At 39.5% G+C, this 22,537-nt stretch overlaps 1 protein-coding gene and 1 non-coding gene across 4 annotated transcripts in view; one reads left to right on the forward strand and one right to left on the reverse strand.

Moving 5' to 3' along the window:
- Window positions 1-22,537, reverse strand: part of MACROD2 (mono-ADP ribosylhydrolase 2) — a 2,318,987-nt gene that overhangs the window by 75,657 nt on the left and 2,220,793 nt on the right. For all 3 annotated transcript variants that reach the window (XM_044928284.2, XM_025264700.3, XM_025264701.3), the window contains exons 15-16: window positions 15,666-15,740; window positions 15,316-15,408 (exon numbers count right to left, since the gene is read on the reverse strand). In XM_044928284.2, the coding sequence (XP_044784219.2) occupies window positions 15,316-15,408; window positions 15,666-15,740 (168 nt within the window). The remainder of the gene's footprint in view (window positions 1-15,315; window positions 15,409-15,665; window positions 15,741-22,537) is intronic.
- Window positions 10,887-10,959, forward strand: TRNAG-CCC. Its single transcript has one exon. It is a non-coding gene; the product is annotated as a tRNA-Gly (tRNA).

Consider the following 22,537-nt stretch of genomic DNA (forward strand, 5'->3'; position numbering starts at 1 on the left):
CACCTCTTTCTTTCTCCTTCCCCTTTTCATTTTCTTACTGCCTTTAATTCCTTTTCTTCTAATCTCTTAGAAATCCATAACTATTCTACTGGCACTTACTGTGGCCACAGTAATTAGATTTACCAGAATTAAATCCCAGTTGTGCAACCAACAGAGACTGACATTAAAAAAGGATAGGTCATGATAATAAAAAATGCTGCCTAATTTAGCATAGATTATAGAAGGAGTGAAAGTTGCTCAGTCGTGTCTAACTCTTTGTAACCCTATGGACTACACAGTCCATGGAATTCTCCAGGCCATAATACTGGAGTGGGTAGCTGTTCCCTTCTCCAGGGGATATTCCCAACCCAGGGGTCAAACTCAGGTCTCCCCCATTGCAGGTGGATTCTTTACCAGCTGAGCCACAAGGGAAGACCAACAATACTGGAGTGGGTAGCCTATCCCATCTCCAGAGGATCCTCCTGACCCAGGAATTGAACTGGGGTCTCCTGCATTGCAGGCAGATTCTTTATCAACAGAGCTATCAGGGAAGCCCTATAGAAGGAGGGACCACTGTAATTTCCAACTTCCAACTAGAGCATGGGAAGATATTGGTGCCTCTCCTTTTGTTGGGGATCTATTGAAACATGCAAAATATCATCTATGAAATGAGATGCCAGTCCAGGTTCGATGCACGATACTGGATGCTTGGGGCTAGTGCACTGGGACGACCCAGAGGGATGGTATGGGGAGGGAGGAGGGAGGAGGGTTCAGGATGGGGAACACATGTATACCTGTGGCGGATTCATTTTGATATTTGGCAAAACTAATACAATTATGTAAAGTTTAAAAATAAAATAAAAAAAAAAGAAAAGCCTTAATTTCTCAACAAGTTTTTTTCAAACCATGTTGAAGGTTAATGTAGTAGCTCCCCAATCCTGTTGTAACAAATTACCATAGACTATGTCTTAACACAAATTTATTGCCTTGTAATTCTGGAGGCAGTGTCTGAAATGGGTTTAATGGGGCTAAAATAAAGATGTCTGTAGAGTTCCCTTCCTTCTGGAGGATCTGGGAAGAATCCTTTCCCTTGCATATTCAAGTTTTTAGAGGCTGCCTCTGTTCCTCATCTCACATGCCCTCCTTCTGTATGTGCGTGTCTGTATACTCAGTTTTATCCGACTCTTTGCTACCCCAAAGAGGTAGCCTGACTGTTGCCTGCCAGGCTTCTCTGTCCATGGGATTTTCCAGGCAAGAATATCGGAGTGGGTTGCCATTTCCTCCTCCAGGGGATCTTCCTGACTCAGGGATTGAACTTGTGTCTCCTGTGTCCCCTGCATTGGCAGGCAGATTCTCTACCACTGAGCCACCTCATCCATCCTCCAAGCCAGCAACATAGCACCTTCACCCTCAATGCTTGCTGGTTCTGTCTGTCTGTCTCTCACTCACTTATACACACGTATATGAGTTTATCAATATCTTGTCTATTATTATCCTACTAATTATGTATAATTACTACATTTTATGCAAGTTTTGTTTTCTGATTAAGGTTGTCTATAATATTTTTTTAATGGGAAAAACAAGTAATGTAATAGCATGAAATGACTATATTAATTTTGAAAAGTGTTCCTTTCTGTTGGAATTACATGTCTGTGTCTTAATATATCATGAACTTCACACCTCTTGATCCTTAATATTATTTTATGAACTATGTTCAATATTATAAGAAAAATGAAGGACATAAGAATTAAAAGTTGTGTATATTTGAGAAATAAAATAAATATAATGAATGGAAAGTAAACATTCTCCTTTAAAATATATCTTTAAGACGAAATATCCAGTTTTTACTCTTCCATTCTTCTTTGTCGCTTTTTTCTATTCTTTTCAATTAAAATCTGAGACTAATAAATTATGACATTTCTGAAAAATGAACAGACATGTTTCTATATAAAAAATGTAAGCTGTAACTATGAGATGATATTTCTTGGTTAGAAACATGACTGATTTATCTTAACCTTTCCTTTGAAGATTCAGAGTGAAATAAAGTGATAACATACCATCAACTCAAACCCTTTGCTATTGTTAAAATGCTTACTCCCTTTCTTCTTTTTTTTTTTTTAAACAAATATTTGAAGCAGATGCCATAAAATAAATGTAGTGAAACAGTCAAGCAGCAAGCTCCCTAACTGTTTCCATCTTGATTATAAAAACACATTGAAAGGTAAATCCTCACAGTGAAATAAATGAAAGAAATAATTAACATTCAAAGTACTCCTTACACCACCTGTTCTTTACATACTGCACCGAAATGAAGGCACCTGATGTATAAAAAGCAATGAAAAGAAACTGAGTTTCCTTCTAAAACAGAAAGAAAAGTAGCACCAAGTTTGAAATCCAAATCAGAATGGACATACCTTTTGTACAATCAATAGGGTACAGAATTTCTTTCATCTGATTGAGTCAAGTGGTTAAGTCTAAATCCAGGTATTTCACCCTATATATATGATATAATAGTTGGTGGCCATTTGTTATATAAAAAGCTCTTTTATGGGAATAGATACTGAACTTCTGTGATTTTTGAAAGCAGATATAGCAGCTAATACCTAATTTTAAGGTTATATGCTAAAAAAATGGGTTGACAATATTTTGGTCTTTACAACAAAGTGGCAGTGAACATTTTTACACATTCCTGTTATTATAATCCCTAGTTATCCAGTCACTCAATTTATAGATGAGACCTGCATGTGTTAGTCTTGTTATCTAATGGCTTTTCTGTATTCTTCAAGTGGAAGGATATTGATCCCAGATGGTCAAAGATGATGGAAGGAATTATAAACAAGGTAAATGGCAATTATTGGATAAGTCTAAATGAACAGTGATGTACAAATCAATGATAATTATAATAAGAATAATGTACTGTGGGGGTTAAGATAGACTGAGAGTTAAAATATATTGCAATAATGGCACTTATTGAGATGAGGTAAATTAAAGTATGCTAACATTTTTCCATTGTCACAGAAAATAAAAGCACCAATTAATATTACAATCCAGTGTCAGTGATGCCTGAGAGTAAGGAAATGAGGTGAGCCCTGTGGTTGTCCCCGCTGACCATCTAGAGAGGCTTTCCAGACCACAGTGCACAGCCCAGCAGGCTTCCTGAGTTAAGGAGACACTGCTGAGAGTCTTGGAAGGTCTAGTGTTTGCAGGCAGAGAGCTGCAGATTATTTGATTCTATAAGGTGTTACCTCTTTGACTTTTTACAACTAGACTATTTGACAGGTAGAGTTACCTTTTAGAATACTTATAATAATGAAAAAGAGACTTGTTCATAGCAGTGCAAATGCATTCTGTTTGGTCAATAAGAAAGAATACATTTTATTGCCCTATATGATATTAACCAGTCTTTAAAATGTCAATATTCCTGAATTATGTGTGTGTGTGTATATGTATGGATATATTCAGTATTCCTGACTGTATGTGTATTATGGAGATACCATGATTTTATCTTCATAAAAATTATAATTTAGCATGATTTAATATCTTAGAGAAGAGGGCAGATCTAATCAATGTGTCACCAAATGTTAACAATTATACCCACTGTTTGAGAGGAAGCTAATTTTGGAATATTTAATGATAGTATTGATAGATGTAAAATAATATTATGTGTATATGCAAATAAGAACTACTCTTTACATCTGTTAAGTATGAAGGTACTTCAGTGTTTCTAGACTGGAAGAATACATATTGTTAAAGTGACCATACTACCCAGTGTCATCTACAGACTCAGTACAACCCCTATCAAATTATCAATGATATTTTTCACAGAACTAGAATAAATATTTTTTTTTAATTTGTATGGAAACACAAGAGACCCTGAAGAGCCAAAAAAATACTGATAAAGAAGAAAAGAGCTGCAGGAATCAGACTCCCTGACTTCAGCCTATACTGTAAAGCTAGAGTAATCAGAACAGTATGGTACTGGCCCAAAAACAGACACACAGATCAATGGAACAAGAGAAAACGCCCAGAAATAAACCCACACACTTACACTCAATTAATCTATGACAAAGGAGGCAAGAATATACAACGGAAAAAAGACAATCTCTTCAATAAGTGGTGCTGGGAAAACCGGACAGTTAAATGTAGAAGAATGAAATGAGCACACTCTCTAATACCATATAGAAAAGTAAACTCAAAGTGAATTTAATACCTAAATACAAGCCTGGATAAAACTCACAGAGCAGCAGGTCCCAGTGTTTCTGGCACCAAGGACTGGTCTCACGGAACACAGTTTTTCCACAGATGGAAGCAGGGGGAGCATGGTTTTGGTTCTGCCCACCACTCACCTCCTGCCATGTGGCCTGGTCCCTAACAGGCCACAGACTGGTACTGGTCCATAGCCTTGGGGGTTGAAGACCCCCGTCCTAGAGCAAAACATAGGAAGAGTCCTCTTTGACATAAATTGCAGCGATAATTTTTTTGATCCATTTCCCAGCATAATGGAAATAAAAGCAAAAATAAACAAATGGGACCTAATTAAACTTAAAAGCTTTCACACAGTGAAGGCAACCATAAACAAAATGAAAAGACATCCTATGGACTAGGGGAAAATATTTGCAAACAATGAAACTGAGAAGGAACTCATTTCCAAAATAGACAAATAGCTCATACAGCTCAATATCAAGAAAACAAACAACTCAATCAAAAATGGGCAGACTTAAATGGACATTTCTCCAAAGAAGACATTCAAATGACCAATAGGCACATGCAGAGATGCTCAGCATCACTAAGGTATTAGAGAAATGCAAATGAAAACCAGGATGAGATATCACCTTACACTGGTCAGAATGGCCATCACCAAAAAGTCTACAGACGATAAATACTGAAGCGAGTGTGCAGAAAAAGGAATCCTCCTACACTGTTGGTGAGAATATAAATTTGTGCAACCACTATGGAGAATAATAGAGATTCCTTCAAAAACCAAAAATAGAGTTTATTATGTGATTCAGCAATCCCACTCCTGAGCACATACCTGGAAAAGATGTTTCATATAACTCAGAAACATACATGCACCCCGATATTCATGGCAGCACTATTTACAATAGCCAAGACATGGAAGCAACTTAAATGTTTATTGGCAGGTGAATGGATAAGAAGATATGGTACATATATACAGTAGAATACTACTCAGCCACAAAAAGAATGAATTAATGCCATTTGCAGCCAAATGGATGGATCTAGAGGTTATCATGTGAAGTAAGTCAGATAGAGAAAGAGAAATACCAAACGGCATCACTAACACAGTGTCAGACTTTATTTTTTGGGGCTCCAAAATCACTGCAGATGGTGACTGCAGCCATGAAATTAAAAGACGCTTACTCCTTGGAAAGAAAGTTATGACCAACCTAGATAGCATATTCAAAAGCAGAGACATTACTTTGCCAACAAAGGTCCGTCTAGTCAAGGCTATGGTTTTTTCAGTGGTCATGTATGGATGTGAAAGTTGGACTGTGAAGAAAGCTGAGCACCGAAGAATTGATACTTTTGAACTGTGGTGTTGGAGAAGACTCTTGAGAGTCCCTTGGAGTGCAAAGAGATCCAACCAGTCCATTCTAAAGGAGATCAGTCCTGGGTGTTCTTTGCAAGGAATGATGCTGAAGCTGAAACTCCAGTACTTTGGCCACCTCATGCGAAGCGTTGACTCATTGGAAAGGACTCTGATGCTGGGAGGGATTGGGGGCAGGAGGAGAAGGGGACAACAGAGGATGAGATGGCTGGATGGCATCACCGACTCGATGGACATTAGTTTGGGTGAACTCCGGGAGTTGGTGATGGACAGGGAGGCCTGGCGTGTTGCAGTTCATGAAGTCGCAAAGACACGACTGAGTAACTGAACAGAACTGAACACATGGAATATAAAACACATGATACAGATGAACTTACTTACACAACAGAAAGAGACTCACAGACACAGAAAACAAGCTTATGGTTACCTAAGGGGAAAGAGGGAGGAGGGATAAATTAGGAGTCTGGGATTAACAGATCCATACTACTATATATAACATAGATAAACAAGGTCCTACTGTGTGTATATATATATATCTATATCTATATTCAATATCTTATAATAACCTATAATGGAAAAGAATCTGAAAGAATATTTACATGCACACACACACACATATCTGAATCACTTTGCTGTATACCTGAAACTAATACAACATTATAAATCAACTGTATTTCAGTAAAAAGTTGTTTTGGAAAAGGAAAAAAAAAAAGAATTAAGGTAATTTATGCACTGAGAGTTACAGAACTCCAATGCAACAGAGAGAAATAAAAAAGAGATCAGTCCTGGGTGTTCTTTGGAAGGAATGATGCTAAAGTTCAACACCTTGATATAGAATTCCACTTAAGGAAGAGATCTTTTTTATCTTTGCAAATTACTTTGATAAGCCACAAGGAAAACCAGACAACCTAGGCTTGATACAAAGTTAAGAAGAAAGAGGGGATCCAGAAACAATCTGGATGTTAGAGAGTTAGTAGAAAAGAAGTTCTCTCAAAACTCCCCAGATAGGGATAGAGTAAGAATTATAATTTTTGATCCTAAGATTTATATAATTATAAATTTCAATCCTAATGTTCGCTTGGGCTTCCATGTAGCTCAGATGGTAAAGAATCTGCCTGCAATGCAGGAGACCTGGGTTTGCTCTCTGGGGTGGGAAGATCCCCTGGAGGAGGGCATGGCAACCCACTCCAGTATTCTTGCCTGGAGAATCCCATGGACAGAGGAGCCTGGTGGGCTACAGTCCACGGGGTCGCAAAGACCTGGACACAACTGTGCAACTGACACTACCACTACTCACGTTCACTTGAGCCTAACATACACTTAGGTTTGTGGTTCTTCCTCTCTGACATGTAAAATGGAGGTTTAGGGCAACTTTTTATAACTCTTAAAAGACAAGATGATCATAGCAAGCTGGGGGACTTGGCCTAATATATACTTTCTTCTTGAGAAGCTACATATGAGGTTTCCATGTGTATAATCTAAATTTACACACATATATACACCTACTACATTATGGAACCAAAATTATTATTGTAGCAGTGAATATATTTTTTGTTTCTACTTCAAAATTATAGGTTATACTTTTGTTTGAGGGATAAGCCTGAAGAAAATTTGCACTCTAAAAATTATTTTAAATGTAAAATGTGAATAAAACATTGTATCTTTACTTATATAGTGGAATTTGCATGAACTGATTCTATATGTATATGTCACATACACAGAGCTATGTAGAAGCCTTAAATACTTTACTTAAATTAAAAAAAATTTTATATTCAGTATACTTTACCAATATAAGAAATTTCATTAAATACTTAAAAAAAATTCAGAAAAGCTGAATAGGTGATAGGCATAGAATAGGATAGTTATACAGGCAGCTGTAGAAGTTCCAGTAGGGGACTATAGACAAAAAGGGAAATCTAGGAAACTTTGGGAGACCACTGTATGTACATGATTGCTCAAGAAATCTACCTGAACACTGTAGAATAAAGCAGGACTACTTAACTATAAAGCCATAAATAAAAGCACAAGATGTGCCCCAGGCCATTAGGTGAAAGAAAATGTTACCATTCTTCTACTGATGTAAGTGCTACAAATCCCAGTCTGACCTCATAGGATCAGACACTCTCCTGCCTGATACGAAGGAGGAGCTATTGAGCTAAGTCTCACTTCTATTTGAGGTGGACTTTTTCCTTCTCCCACTTTACCTTGTGGACTTCCCTGGTGGCTCAGATGGTAAAAATCCTCCTGCAATGTGGAAGACCTGGGTTCGATCCCTGGGTTGGGAAGTTCCCCTGGAGAAGGGAACGGCTACCCACTCCAGTATTCTTGCTTGGAGAGAATTCCATGGACAGAGGAATGGGGCAGGCTACAGTCCATGGGATCGCAGAGTTGGACACAACTGAGCAACTTTCACTTTGATTTTCCCTTAATTATAAAATGGTAGCTCATTTAATCCTCCAAGCAGAGCTTCCTCACCTGCCTACTTGCACCGTGCACAAACATCCTATATTAGCACATTTACTTCTTATGAATCACTTTGCCTGTCTTTGAAGTCCTTCTGTGATGACACAGAAAACATGAGTCTCAGTAAGTCTGGACACTAGAGTCACAGTGATTCTAATTAAAAGGCTGTGGGTTCAAGTCCCAGTTAGGGTTTTGCTTGGGTTTGAGTCCTAGTTCAAATTCCAATCTGAAGCACGCAGCTTCACAGGCACCAGCATTATCATTTATCTTAGATTCTAAAATAAAATTTTGGTTGACAAATTCTAGCTACAAAACACGGTTAGGAAATAAGACTGGTAACAAAAGAAACCATTTGAAAATGAAACTGCCCTTGAAAATGAAATCATAGTACTGCCAGTGTGAAATAAGCAGCATTACTAAAGTTGACTTCATTTGAAAAGATACAAAGAGCTTCAGAAAACATTAAATTCCAGTAAGTTAATCAAGATGAAATTTCATAGAATATTGGGCATGAAGCAAAAATGTGCCTGAAGCATGATTCTCTGTAGGAAAGCACAGACTGGAATATGAACGCTTGAATGTCACAGGCATTGTGTGTTTATGTGTTGCTTCATTGCTGGTGTGCAGGCTGATTTTCAAGAAGAGGGGAAAGGGCTCCATCAGTGATGTAAGAATCCCATCAATAACGGAAAACACCAAGGGCTGTGTAGCGGTATTCTGCAGACAAAATAAAACCCTAAGGAGCTTGATTGGTAGGAACAGAAGAGAAAGCGGTTTACTGTGTGTTCACTGAAAGATGAAACAGTGGCCAGAGAACTCCAAGAAAAATTTCTCAGGTGAACTAAGAAAGAGTTTGTGCGTCAACCTAATTTGAGATAGTGGCCCTTTTTATCCCACTTAAAGTATCTTCAGGGAATTACCAGCTGTCCAATGATTGGTTAAGCCCTGAACTAAAATAAGTTAATATGGCTGATCTTTACGTCTGGTCTAGGACACCTCTGTATTTTTATCAATAGAATGCAATAGAGTAAAACGGAGTAAAACCTACAGTTTTAGCTTCCTCAGTATATTGATGACCACTGGCTCCCATCTCATCACCCCTTGTTTCATCAAGAATGTGGGTCTTCAGGACTTCCTGATAGTTTAGTGGTTAAGAATCTGCCTTCCAATGCAGGGGACACGGGTTCAATTCCGGGTCAGGGAACTAAGATCCTATATGCCTCAGAGCAACTAAGTCCATGTACCACAGCTAGAGAAGCACGTGCATTGCAACTACTCAGCACATTCGCTCTAGAGTGTGTGCTCTGCAGCAGAGAGGCCCTTGCACTGCAGCTAGAGAAGCCCAAGTGCCACAACTAGAGAAAGTCCACATGTCACAACACAGACCCAGCACAGCCAAAAATTAAAGATAAATGGAAGCTGTGATCTCATTAAAAAAAAAAAAAAAGAAGAAGAAGAATGTGGTTCTTCAGCGCTGGCCTTCTGACAAAGTTTACAAAATTGGAGAATGTCATCCCTGCATTAATGAGTTCATGCATGTCATTTTACTACCCCAGAAAGTGGGATTTAGAAAAGGTAAAGAATTGCCAGCAACCACATAACCAGAGCCAGAAGCCACGGTTCTCCACGTATAGTCTCATAGTCCTATTCATCAGAGGCCAAGACATGAGCTGAAGGATGTGATAACTTATATTTGTTGCTGCTTTATATTTCACTTGCATGCCTGTCAATATTCATCTTTTTCTAAGAAGATCTTGGGCCATGATATACCTTAAATCTCCATCAACATTTTGATCACCCCAAAGTAAATAAAGGATTACTACTCCATATTATATTACTGATGGATATGAGAAAAATAATTGGGATGCATGCATTCTATATAATACTTGGAGAGGAAGTCCAATATGCTCATAAAGCAATGTAAGTTAAAATAAGATAAAATAATGATACTCTGTTGATCTAGTTAAGATTTTATATTAAATATTTCTAAATTCAACTAGAAATAAAAATATTCAGAAAAACATTTTAATGCTGGCTAAGTTTATATTTTATGCTAAAACAAGAGATCCTTTTGAGGGGAGATCTATAGGGTTACTTTCTTATTTGGTTATTAACCTAAATGATGCTATTTTACTGGATTTCAAATGTGCACAGATCCTGCTGGGGAAGAATAAAACTGGACTCATTTAGGAAGAGGCAATGTGGCTATATGAGAAAAGCTGTCATATGTGAAACCTCACTTTATGCCTGTTGAAATTTTTGTATTTCAGGTCTCCTAGGGGCATGTCCATTGTGCTATTGTGCGATTTTATCAGCATGAACTTCTGCTGAATATTTTCACTTCTCTTTAAAACCCATATTTTGGTAGAGCTAACTTCAAAACAACATTACAACATCTGTGCCCATACACCTGGGAGCCATCAAAGATATATCCTAAAGATTAAGTATATTTTCTAATCTTACAGAATGCCGCAAAATGAGAGTAAAGGCTCTAGATACATTTTTTCTAGTCTGGAATGTTTTGAAAGGAACCACTTTCAAACTATTTTCTGTTTCCTTCGAAAGATTCTCAAAAGAGAAACAATATTTCTAAGGCTGTAAACAATTCCCCTAGAAATTTAACAGAATATTCTTTTTTTTTTGCTGATTAGAGAGGTTCTTAATGCATATGTGCAACTTCCCATTAGAGACATTATGAATATACACAAAATTCCAAGCTATACTCTCAAAATGTTTTCAAATAAGACTCTATGGTAACTATATGAAACAAAAGAAAGCTAAAGAACATTCTATAACTTTGAATTTATTTGCTACTTTTAATCTCTGGCTCTACCATTAATTAATGCCATCTTCTTTCAAAAAATAGAAATTAGGGACCTCCCTGGTGGTCCAGTGGCTAAGACTCTGTGCTCCCAATGTAGGGGGTCCAGGTTCAATCCCTGGTCAGGGAACTAGATCCCACAACTAAAAGGCCCCACTTGCTGCAACTAAGACTTGGCACAGCTAAATAAATAAATATTTTTTTTTAAAACCCAGAACAAAAATAGAAATTATGGCTGAATCAGCATTTCTCAAACAGAAGATTGAGGTTTTGACAAAACATAAAATTCTGAATACAGAGAAATGTCTCCTTACCTTTCATTAATTGTTCTATCTTGTTCTATCTTTATGGATTAAACACGTATACCAAAATAGCCTGTAGTAGATGGCACTTAGAATGAAATGGGCAGAACAATTTGCCCTTGAAGGATAATGTGGACTATGTGAAATTTTTACAGCTTCAAAATACAGATGGACTTGAGGAACTGCACATGCGGATTCTGTTGATTTTGTCATCAATGTATCCAATTATGATAAATATTAAACACTTAAGGTATGCTTTCTGTGTGTCAGGTATTGTTGGAATTGCTTTGCAGGTGCTAACTCATTAAAGTTTCATCACAACCACACGTGACGGGTACTTTATCACCCTCCTACAGATGAGGAGACTAAGGCCCTGAAAGTTTAAATCACTTGCCCCAGGTTCATCCAGCTTGTTGGTGGGGGCAGGACCAAGGCTGCTGCTGCTGCTGCTAAGTCGCGTCAGTCGTGTCCGACTCTGTGCGACCCCATAGACAGCAGCCCACCAGGCTCCCCCGTCCCTGGGATTCTCCAGGCAAGAACAATGGAGCGGGTTGCCGTTTCCTTCTCCAATGCATGAAAGTGAAAAGTGAAAATGAAGTCACCCAGTCATGTCCGACTCTTAGTGACCCCATGGACTGCATCACACCCCAAATCTATGTCCCAATCCTTATCACTTCCTTTTCCATCCTTTATTTTCCTTATAGGCAACAGAATAGCTTTCAATTCTTACTTTGAAGCAAGGAATAAGATGATAGAGGTGATTAATTTTAAGTTATTTCAAATTTAAACAAAAATATACCACACCACCTTATCTGTCTCGTAAGAAACCTGTATGCAGGTCAGGAAGCAACAGTCAGAACCTGACGTGGAACAACAGACTGGTTCCAAATTGGGAAAGGAGTACATCAAGGCTGTATATTGTCACTCTGTTTATTTAACTTACATGAAGAGTACATCATGCGAAACACTGGGCTGGATGACTCACAAGCTGGAATCAAGATTGCCAGGAGAAATATTAACAACCTCAGACATGCAGATGATACCACTTTAATGGCAGAAGGCAAGCTCTTGATGAAGGTGAAAGAGAAGAGTGAAAAAGCTGGTTTAAAACTGAACATTCTAAAAACAAAGATCATGGCATCTGGTCCCATCACTTTATGGCAAATAGATGGGGAAACAGTGGAAACAGTGACAGATTTTCTTTTCTTGGGCTCCAAAATCACTGCAGATGGTGACTGAAGCCATGAAATTAAAAGACACTTGCTCCTTGGAAGGAAAGCTATGACAAATGTAGACAGCATATTAAAAAGGAGAGACATCACTTTGCCAACAAACCTCCATACAGTCCAAGGTATGGTTTTTCCAGTACACATCTCACTGTATATTGTCATGTACAGATGTGAGAGTTGGACCATAAAGAAGGCTGAGCACCGAAGAATTGATGCTTTTGAAATGTGGTGCTGGAGAAGGCTCTTGAGAGTCCCTTAGACTGCAAGGAGATCAAACCAGTCCATCCTTAGGGAAATCAACCCTGAATATTCATTGAAAGGACTCATGTTGAAGCGAAGCTTCAGTACTTTGGCCATCTGATCTGAAGAGCCTACTCATTGGAAAAGACCCTGATGTTGGGGGAGATTGAGGGCAAGAGGTGAAGGGGGAGACAGAGGATGAGATGGTTGGATGGCATCATTGACTCAATGGACATGAGTTTGAACAAATGCAGGGAGATAGTGAAGGACAGGGAAGCCTGGTGTGCTGCAGTTCATGGGTCCAAAGAGTCAGACACAAGTTAGCAACTGAACAAGAACAAATTCAAGGCAGAACATGTAACAAAGAAGTTTTATATATATATATATTTTGTGTGTGTGTGTGTGTGGGGGGGGGGGGGCAGGGTCTTGATTCTACAACTAGGGATGGAATCCATGGCCTCTGCAGTGGGAGCATGGACTCTTAACCACTGGACTGAGGAATGGAGTATTTCCTGTCATATCAGTAAACAAAGGATGTCACGGTCATCAGGAACTTCAGCCACTGCCAACAGTGAGCTGGTGAGCCCTGACAGAACTCAAGAAAGAAAAGAATACCTGCTATCTAGCAGCCACTCCTTGCAGTCACTCCCCACAGTGAGCCCTGAGGAAACTTGGGATGTGAAAATACAGGATACTGGCCCTGGACATGGGAGGTGTGTATCAAAGGAATGATTTTGGTGAGCCCAGACTCCTGTATCTTATCATACATAGAAAAGTGCTAAATTCCTTAACTTGAGATATCTGGTTTTCTTTTAATTACCAATAATCTTTTGATGTTCAGACTGCCTGCCCTTTATTGCAAAACTTCTATATAAGCCGGCTACCCACTTTGCCTCTTTGGAGTAGTTATCTAAGGTACTGTCTCCTAGGCTTGAAGTCCTGAAAATTCCCATTGAGTAAACTGTAACTCTCAACTTATAGGATGTGAATGATTTTTTAAGTTGAAAGACCACCAGAGCAGTCCCTTAACAAAGAAATTCAACTTCAGAGTTGAAACAAGCAAGTAGTAGAATTTGATCTCACTTCTTCCTCATGTGCCATTGGAGAAGAGGATTGGCATTGATCCCTACGGGAGAGAACTGAGCTCTTCAGTAGGAACACCATGTGCTGGAGAAACCACTGGGAGAAGGGTGACAAGTCAACGTGTGTTGAGCACGGACTTTTCCCTTGTAGGCCAAGTGAAAAAAAGGACAATGAACCAGTTGTTTGATGTTCCTCATTTGCATGTCTTGAGGTGCAGCATAAAAAGTAAATAATTTCTGCTGTAGACAGATTTCACACTCTTGGATTCCTCTCCCTTACCTGGCCTTTGAAAATGCTTTGCTGAAACTTTTCAGGGAGTTTGGGATTTTGTGAGCATAAGCCACCTGTTCTCCTTCTATGTTCCTGCAATAAACCTTTGTTTGCTCAGAACGCTGACATTTCCATTTGTTTGGCCTCACTGTGAATTGGGCACATGGACTTGTGTACAGTAACAAAAGGAGCAAGGCCGTGTATCTGTATTTCAAGTGAGAGTTGTATCAGTTTTCTATTATCATTGTCAGACATGAATTCTCCAAAATTTATTTGACCTGCCAGAAACATGGTGTCATGAGTCTGAACTAGGATTTGCTATCAGAGAAAAGGTCATTAGACAAAATACAAAAATACAAAATACAAAAAATACAAAAGAATATTGTGCTCTAAATGCAGTGGATTAAAAAAAAAAAGTCTCAAAATCACTCACATGACTTGGTAATTAAACTGTGTCAATGCTGCTGCCAAAAAAGAGTTTGTAATTTGGAAGCTGTACTTACTATTGACCTGATTTTACAATTGAGATCATGTCTGCATTTTCATTTGGAAACAAAATTGATCACTGTGTTCTATAAACAAGGCCTGTCAAGTTATTACTCTGTAACGACCTTGCAAACACATATTTAAGAATGGTATGATTTATGATACAGTATAGGAGACAAAACTATTTCATTTTTTACTTCCCATTCTTAGCTCCTTTTAAATTCTTTAAGTTCTTTAATAAATTTCTTTGATAAATTTAAAGATATTTTTAATGTCCACTTTTAATATATTGGCTTCTTGCCCCAAATGCTACATTAAAATTTACAAAGTGACCATTCCTCTAATGTTCTCTGAAATCATTATAATGCTCACTTATTTTTTTTTTACCAGTACTCAATATTATTGTATCCTAATATTAGTGGACGAACTTATAATTTAGAAGGTTCATACAATGCATGCATTTTATACAAATTGCTTCCTTAATCACTACCATATGAAGGATGACAGAATGAAATCAATACAAAATGGTTACTTTAGTTGTTTTAAAGCCATTTCAGATTTTCTAAGACTTTCACCCATCTAGTTCATAATATGTTTCTTAGAGGTTTTCTCAAGACCATAATGTAAAAAATGAATCTAAATTAATAATAAAAACATCCTCATACTCCTTGAAAGAATGAAAAACTGTTACAAGTATCTTCTTTCACTACTTTTGGATTTTATTTTACTTTCAAAAGTAAGTTCAGAATTAAAGAAATATTCATGTTGCCCCTTGACAGTCTGCAATTGAACAAGGATAATGCTGATGGTGGGATTCTAGGCAGGAATCCAAAGAAACCCCCTACCCTTGATGGGGTAATTTAAGGGCAGTCCTACCTTTTTCAACTTCGTTTTCTTCTTGGTCGTCTGTTAGTGGGGTCACTTCTGGTTGCTCCACCATCATGGCATCTTCTTGGTTTGATGAAAGCTCTAAATAGAATGAGACAAAAGGAAGCTCAGAGATGTTGTAGTTGGAATCTGCGAGAAAACAGTGACTAAAGCTCAGAAAGTTAAAGTTATTTTTTCCCCTCCAAGTTTCAACGGTCACCTAAGGAGACCACGAGAGCCACTCTCCAGGAATCACTGCCTAAAAGCACACGCACACCCTGCTCACACACACCAGCATATACAGACGTCACAACAATGTCACCGCATCCTCAGACAACAATATATTCTGGGTCCAATACCTTCTGTTTCCATGTATGAACTCTGGGACTCTGCCTCAAGTTTTACTTCTTTCTTCGTTGAATCATTCTCTTGCCCTGTTAAGTACAGTGATTGAAAAATAAATATGATATGGATGGCCATAGCTTTATCCCTGGTTTGAAAAGACAATCAATTCAGAAACCATGCTTTGATCATGCCTGGAGAGGTAGAGAACGGTTCTAAACCAAAGCCGAAGGTGAATATCTCATTTTGTAAATTATCAAATTTATATTGATTAGTTAATGAGAAATATCCAGATAATGTAGGCAAAAAGCTTTTCTTTGAACTGATTGGTGTAATTAGTATCTAGCTTATCAATACACTGAACATCAATGGATACAAACTGGAAGTCGAAATGTTGAAGAAGTTCTAGACTGCATGGGTTAATTATATTCAATTTCTCTCTATTATATAGATCTTTCTGTATTGAGGATTCCTAGGAAATTAAAATAGTACTTGTATTTTTATTCTTCTATCAGCAGAGCATAAAAAACCTTAAGTAATCTGAGCACACAGGGATAGGGGTCACCTAATAGCTCAACCATTCTCATAAAACACCTACTAAATACAGCAAAGGTCAGGAGGGAATTCAGCCAACTCTTGATTACTCCAAGGTTGATTAGGAAAGCATTTTCTCCTCTACCCTTTTGGGTTCTGCTCCTCTCCCCTGTGGAGTTTAGAACATTTAAGGGCTAAGAGAAGAAAATGAAATTTGTCCATTTTGCATCATTTATTAAAATTTTATGCTAAGGATATTATTGTTACATTAAAAAAAATTCCAGGCTAGAGGTTACAGGTACAAAGCTGAAGCAGAGGTTCTTGGGCTCTTAGCCTGCGTACGTCCCTAAACGAGATGCATCGTTTTTCCAAGTTGTCTCTGCTTCTGTGAAAAGATCTTCTTTCCCTGCCTGAGACCACGTGACTTGCAGTGGCTCCTATGAGACAAGAGTATGTGCCCAGCTCAACTAAACAGAATATACGGTGTGTGCTCTTTTGTATTTTACTTTATGTTTTCTATAAGATTAATCCTTGCCACTGCATGTATCAATGGTCTATTATTTATCACTGATGTATATTATTCCATTGTATGAATATGTTTCAGTTTGGGGCTAAATGAATAACACTATTAAAAACATTTTTGTATATGTCTTTTGAGGGACATATGTATTCATATCACTTGGGTATAAACCCAGGAGTGAAATGGTTAAGTAACAGGCAACACATATGTTTAGCTTGACTAACTCCTGAAAAATGGTGTTCTGAAGAGTTTGTTCCATTTTATAGTCTCACCAGAAATGTATGAGAATTCCAATTATCCTACGTCTAATTGGACTATATCATGATACAAAAGTCTTTTTTCTTTCAGCTACACCACACAGCATGTGGGATCTTAGATCCCCAACCAGGGATCAAACCCATGCCTCTTGTATTGAAGACATAGAGTCTTAAACCCTGGACCACCAGTGTGCTGTGTGCTAAGTCACTTTCAGTTCAGTTCAGTTCAGTTCAGTCGCTCAGTCATGTCCGACTCTTTGTGACCCCATGAATTGCAGCACGCCAGGCCTCCGTGTCCATCACCAACTCCTGGAGTTCATTCAGACTCACATCCATCAAGTTGGTGATGCCATCCAGCCATCTCATCCTCTGTCGTACCCTTCTCCTCCTGCCCCCAATCTCTCCCAGCATCAGAGTCTTTTCCAATGAGTCAACTCTTCACATGAGGTGGCCAAAGTACTGGAGTTTCAGCTTTAGCATCATTCCTTCCAAAGAAATCCCAGGGCTGATCTCCTTCAGAATGGACTGGTGGGATCTCCTTGCAGTCCAAGGGACTCTCAAGAGTCTTCTCCAACACCACAGTTCAAAACCATCAATTCTTCAGAGCTCAGCCTTCTTCACAGTCCAACTCTCCATACATGACCACTGGAAAAACCATAGCCTTGACTAGACAGGCCTTTGTTGGCAAACTAATGTCTCTGCTTTTGAATATGCTATCTAGGTTGGTCATAACTTTCCTTCCAAGGAGTAAGCATCTTTTAATTTCATAGCTGCATTCACCATCTGCAGTGATTTTGGAGCCCAAAAAAATAAAGTCTGACACTGTTTCCACTGTTTCCCCATCTACTTCCCATGAAGTGACAGGACCAGATGCCATGATCTTCGTTTTCTGAATGTTGAGCTTTAAGCCAACTTTTTCACTCTCCACTTTCACTTTCATCAAGAGGCTCTTTAGTTCCTCTTCACTTTTTGCCATAAGGGTGGTGTCATCTGCATATCTGAGGTTATTGATATTTCTCACAGCAATCTTGATTCCAGCTTGTGTTTCTTCCAGCCCAGCGTTTCTCATGATGTACTTTGCATATAAGTTAAATAAGCAGGGTGACAATATACAGCCTTGATGTACTTCTTTTCCTATTTGGAAGCAGTCTGTTGTTCCATGTCCAGTTCTAACTGTTGCTCCCTGACCTCCATATAGATTTCTCAAGTGGCAGGTCAGGTGGTCTGGTATTCCCATCTCTTGAAGAATTTCCCACAGTTTATTGTGATCCACACAGTCAAAGGCTTTGGCATAGTCAATAAAGCAGAAATAGATATTTTTCTGGAACCCTCTTGCTTTTTAGCTGCATCTAACTCTTTGCAACGCTGTGAACTGTTACCCTCGCTCCTCTATTCATGGGATTCTTCAGGCAAGAATAGTGGAGTAGGTTGCTATTTCCTCCTCCAGGGGATCTTCCTGACCCAGGGATCGAACCTGCATCTTTTATGTCTTCTGCACTGGCAAGCGGGTTGTTAAGCACTAGTGCCACCTGGGAAGCATGGAATCTTAGCCTCTGGACCACCAGGGAAGTCCCCAAAAGTCTTTATATGGGGCAGAAAGCCATGCAGAATCTTTACCCCCCAAAATCATTTCCATCCTTTTCACCTCTGGGTACCATACAAAGTGATCACATCTTTGCACATTGAGTTCCTTTGCCTATTTATTTATGCTATTTATTCACCTATTTATCATTCTCATCACACTATAATATAGCTGTATCTGTGTCCGTTTCCCTTATCAGGTTGTAAGCACTGTGATGTTGCACATTGTTTTATTCGTATTTCTCTGCCTAGTGTGTGCACGTGCTAAGTTGCTCAGTTGTGTTTAACTCTTTGCAACCCTACGGACTATAGCCCACCAGGCTCCTCTGTCCCTGGTATTTTCCAGCAAGAAAACTGGAGTGGGTTGCTGTTTATTCCTCCAAGGGATCTTCCTGACCCAGGGATCAAACCCATGTTTCTTATCTCCACCTGCATTGGCAGGCAGATTCTTTATCATTGCACCTGGGAAGCTTCTCTACCTAACACCTACTAATAAAGAGTGATCAATAAATGTTTAATTAATTGGTCCTCCATTGTAGTCCTCATCAATGTCAGTAAATAGTAATTAGGGACTGTAACTTACTTCCATTAGCAACAAAGCACTAAGGCTAAGCACTACATGCGCTGTATTTATTGCAAAGAATTTTGGAGGAAGAGTTGAATGTTTTAGGCAAATCACCATCTCTTTGGGCTTCCATTTCATTATCTTTAGGGAAAAAACGCTCCCCACACCCCCCAAAAATCCCCTAGATACTATCTCGGGCTTCCCTGGTGGCTCAGTGGTAAAGAATACACCTACCAATACAGAAGAGGCAGGTTTGATCCCTGGGTTGGGAAGATCCCCTGGAGAAGGAAAGGGCCACTCAGTCCAGTATTCTTGCCTGGGAAATCCCATGGACAGAGAAGTCTGGTGGCCTACAGTCCGTGGGGTAACAAAAGAGTGAGACATGACTTAGCGACTAAACTACAGCAACAGATACTAATACCTTAGATTCTATCTTTGGCATCATATGAGGCCATGTCTCCTGGTAAAGTTTCTAGTCATCCCTGACATTTGTCTACTGGGAGGATGATGTCAAGGGAAACTTCACTGTTTTGAGTGAGCCTCATTCTCTAACCCCTTTCAGGGATCACAGCCTTGTGGAATCAACACAGCCAGGAGAAATATTAAAAACCTCAGAAATGCACACGATACCACTCTAATGGCAGAAAGGAAGAGGGACTAAAGAGTCTCTTGATGAGGGTGAAAGAGGAGAGTGAAAAGCTGACTTAAAACTCAACATTCAAAAAACAAAGATCATGGCATCTGGTCCCATCACTTCAAGGCACATAGATGGGATAAAGCAGAAACAGTGACAGATTTTATTTTCTTAGGCTCCAAAATCACTGCTGGTGGTGACTGCAGCCATGAAATTAAAATGCTATCTCCTTGGAAGAAAAGCTGTCACAAACCTCCACAGCACAGTAAAAAACAAAGACATCACGTTGCTGACAAAAGTCTATATAGTCCAAGCTACGGTTTTTCCAGTAGTCATGTATGGATGTGAGAGGTGGACCATAAAGAAGGCTGAGTGCTGAAGAACTGATGCTTTTGAATTAGAGTCCCTTGGACTGCAAGGAGATCAAACCAGTCAATCCTAAAGGAAATCAACCCTGAATATTCATTGGAAGGACTGATGCTGAAGCTGAAGCTGAAGCTCCAATACTTTGGCCACCTGATGTGAAGAGCCAACTCACTAGAAAAGACCTTGATGCTGGGAAAGAGCAAAGGCAGGAGGAGAAGGGGATGGCCGAGGCTGAGATGTTAGCATCACTGACTCAATGCACATGAGTTTGACAAACTCCAGGAGATGGTGAAGGACAGAGAAGCCTGGTGTTCTGCAGACCATGGGGTTGTAGAGTGGGACATGACTTAATGACCGAACAACAACCATCCCTGTCACTGTTGATGGGGAACTGATCATCATAACTCCTAGTCTTTGCTGGAAACTTAACTCATTATCTGTGATCTGCCTTTGTGCAGTGGCGGGGACGAGCAGACCATTCAGAGAGTAGAAGCAGCCACTTTACTGCAGGGTGTCTCCACTCCCAGTACTCCACTCCATACATTTTCAGAGGAAGTCCATCAGGAATAGTAAGATGGCAATTCACCAAGGACTGGGCACTGCTGATGGGGTGGGACCACCTGGGGTGGCAGCCTAAGGCTGTGATGTGTACTAGGGATTTTCTCTGCAACCAGTAAGGACTGTTAACTCACTTGGAGGATAAGAGGCCATTGCAAAGCTTTTTGAATTATTTCTCTCTCCTGCCCCTTAACTTGTCTCATTCTTTTTTTTTTTTTCAGGGGGCAGGTATAGTTGCTTTGGGGAACTTCCCTTGTAGTTCAGTTAGTAAAGAATCTGCCTGCAATGCAGGAGATCTGGGTTCGATTCTTGGGTCGGGAAGATCCCCTGGAGAAGGAAATGGCAACCCACTCCAGTATTCTTGCCTGGAGAATCCCATGGACAGAGGAACCTGGAGGGCTACAGTCCATGGGGTCGCAAGAGTTGGACACGACTTAGCGACTAAACCACCAGCACCATAGTTGCTTTACAACATTGCATTACCTTCTGCTATACAACAAAGTGACTCAGCTATATGTATGCATATTTTTCTCTTTTCCCTCACCCTGGACCTCCCTCCCACCGCCTCCCCCCATCCACCCCTTTAGGTCACCATAGAGCACTGAACTGAGCTCCCTATGCTATACACTAGTTGACACTAGCCATCTGTTTTACACATGGTAGTGTATATATGTCCATCCGAATCTCATAGCTCATCCCATCTGCTGTATTCCCCCTCACCCTTGCCTGTTGTTTGCGTCGCCATTCCTGCCCTGTGAATAGGTTCATCTGTACCATTTTTCTAGATGCCACATATATGCAATCTTCTCTTTGGACAAAAATACATACATTTTCTTCTTTCTCATTTTTCTGACATTCAGTTCAGTTCAGTTGCTCAGTCCTCTCTGACTCTGTGACCCCATGGACTGCAGCACGCCAGGCCTCCCTGTCCATCACCAACTCCCGGAGCTTACTCAAACTCATGTCCATCCAGTCAGTGATGTTTCCAGTCATCTCGTCCTCTGTCCTCCCCTTTTCCTCCCACCTTCAATCTTTCCCAGCATCAGGGTCTTTTCAAATGAGTCATTTTTTTCACATCACATAGCCAAAGTATTGGAGTTTCAGCTTCAGCATCGGTCCTTCCAATGAACATTCAGGACTTATTTCCTTTAGGGTGAACTGGTTGGATCTCCTTCAGTCCAAGGGACTCTCAAGAGTCTTCTCCAACACCACAGTTCAAAAGCATCAATTCTTCAGTGCTCAACTTTCTTTATAGTCCAACTCTCACATCCATACATGACTACTGGAAAAACCACAGCTTTGACTAGATGGACCTTTGTCGACAAAGTAATGTTTCTGCTGTCTAGGTTAGTCATAACTTTTCTTCAAAGGAGCAAGTGTCTTTGAATTTCATGGCTGTATTCATCATCTGCAGTGATTTTGGAGCACCCCAAAATAGTCTGTCACTATTTCCACTGTTTCCTCATCAATTTGCCATAAAGTGATGGGACGATGCCATGATTTTACTTTTCTGAATGTTGAGCTTTAAGCCAACTTTTTCACTCTCACTTTCATCAAGAGGCTCTTTAGTTCTTCTTCACTCTCTGCCATAAGGGTGGTGTCATCTGCATATCTGAGGTTATTGATTTTTCTCCCAGAAATCTTGATTCCAGCTTGTGCTTCATCCAGCCCAGCATTTCTCATGATGTACTCTGCACATAAGTTATATAAGCAGGGTGACAATATATAGCCTTGATGTACTCCTTTCCCTATTTGGTACCAGTCTGTTGTTCCATGTCCAGTTCTAACTGTTGCTTCCTGACCTGCACACAGATTTCTCAAGAGGCAGGTCAGATGGTCTGTTATTCCCATCTCTTTCAGAATTTTCCAGAGTT

Source organism: Bubalus bubalis, chromosome 14 (assembly GCF_019923935.1).
Source record: "Bubalus bubalis isolate 160015118507 breed Murrah chromosome 14, NDDB_SH_1, whole genome shotgun sequence".
Lineage (NCBI taxonomy): Eukaryota > Metazoa > Chordata > Mammalia > Artiodactyla > Bovidae > Bubalus > Bubalus bubalis.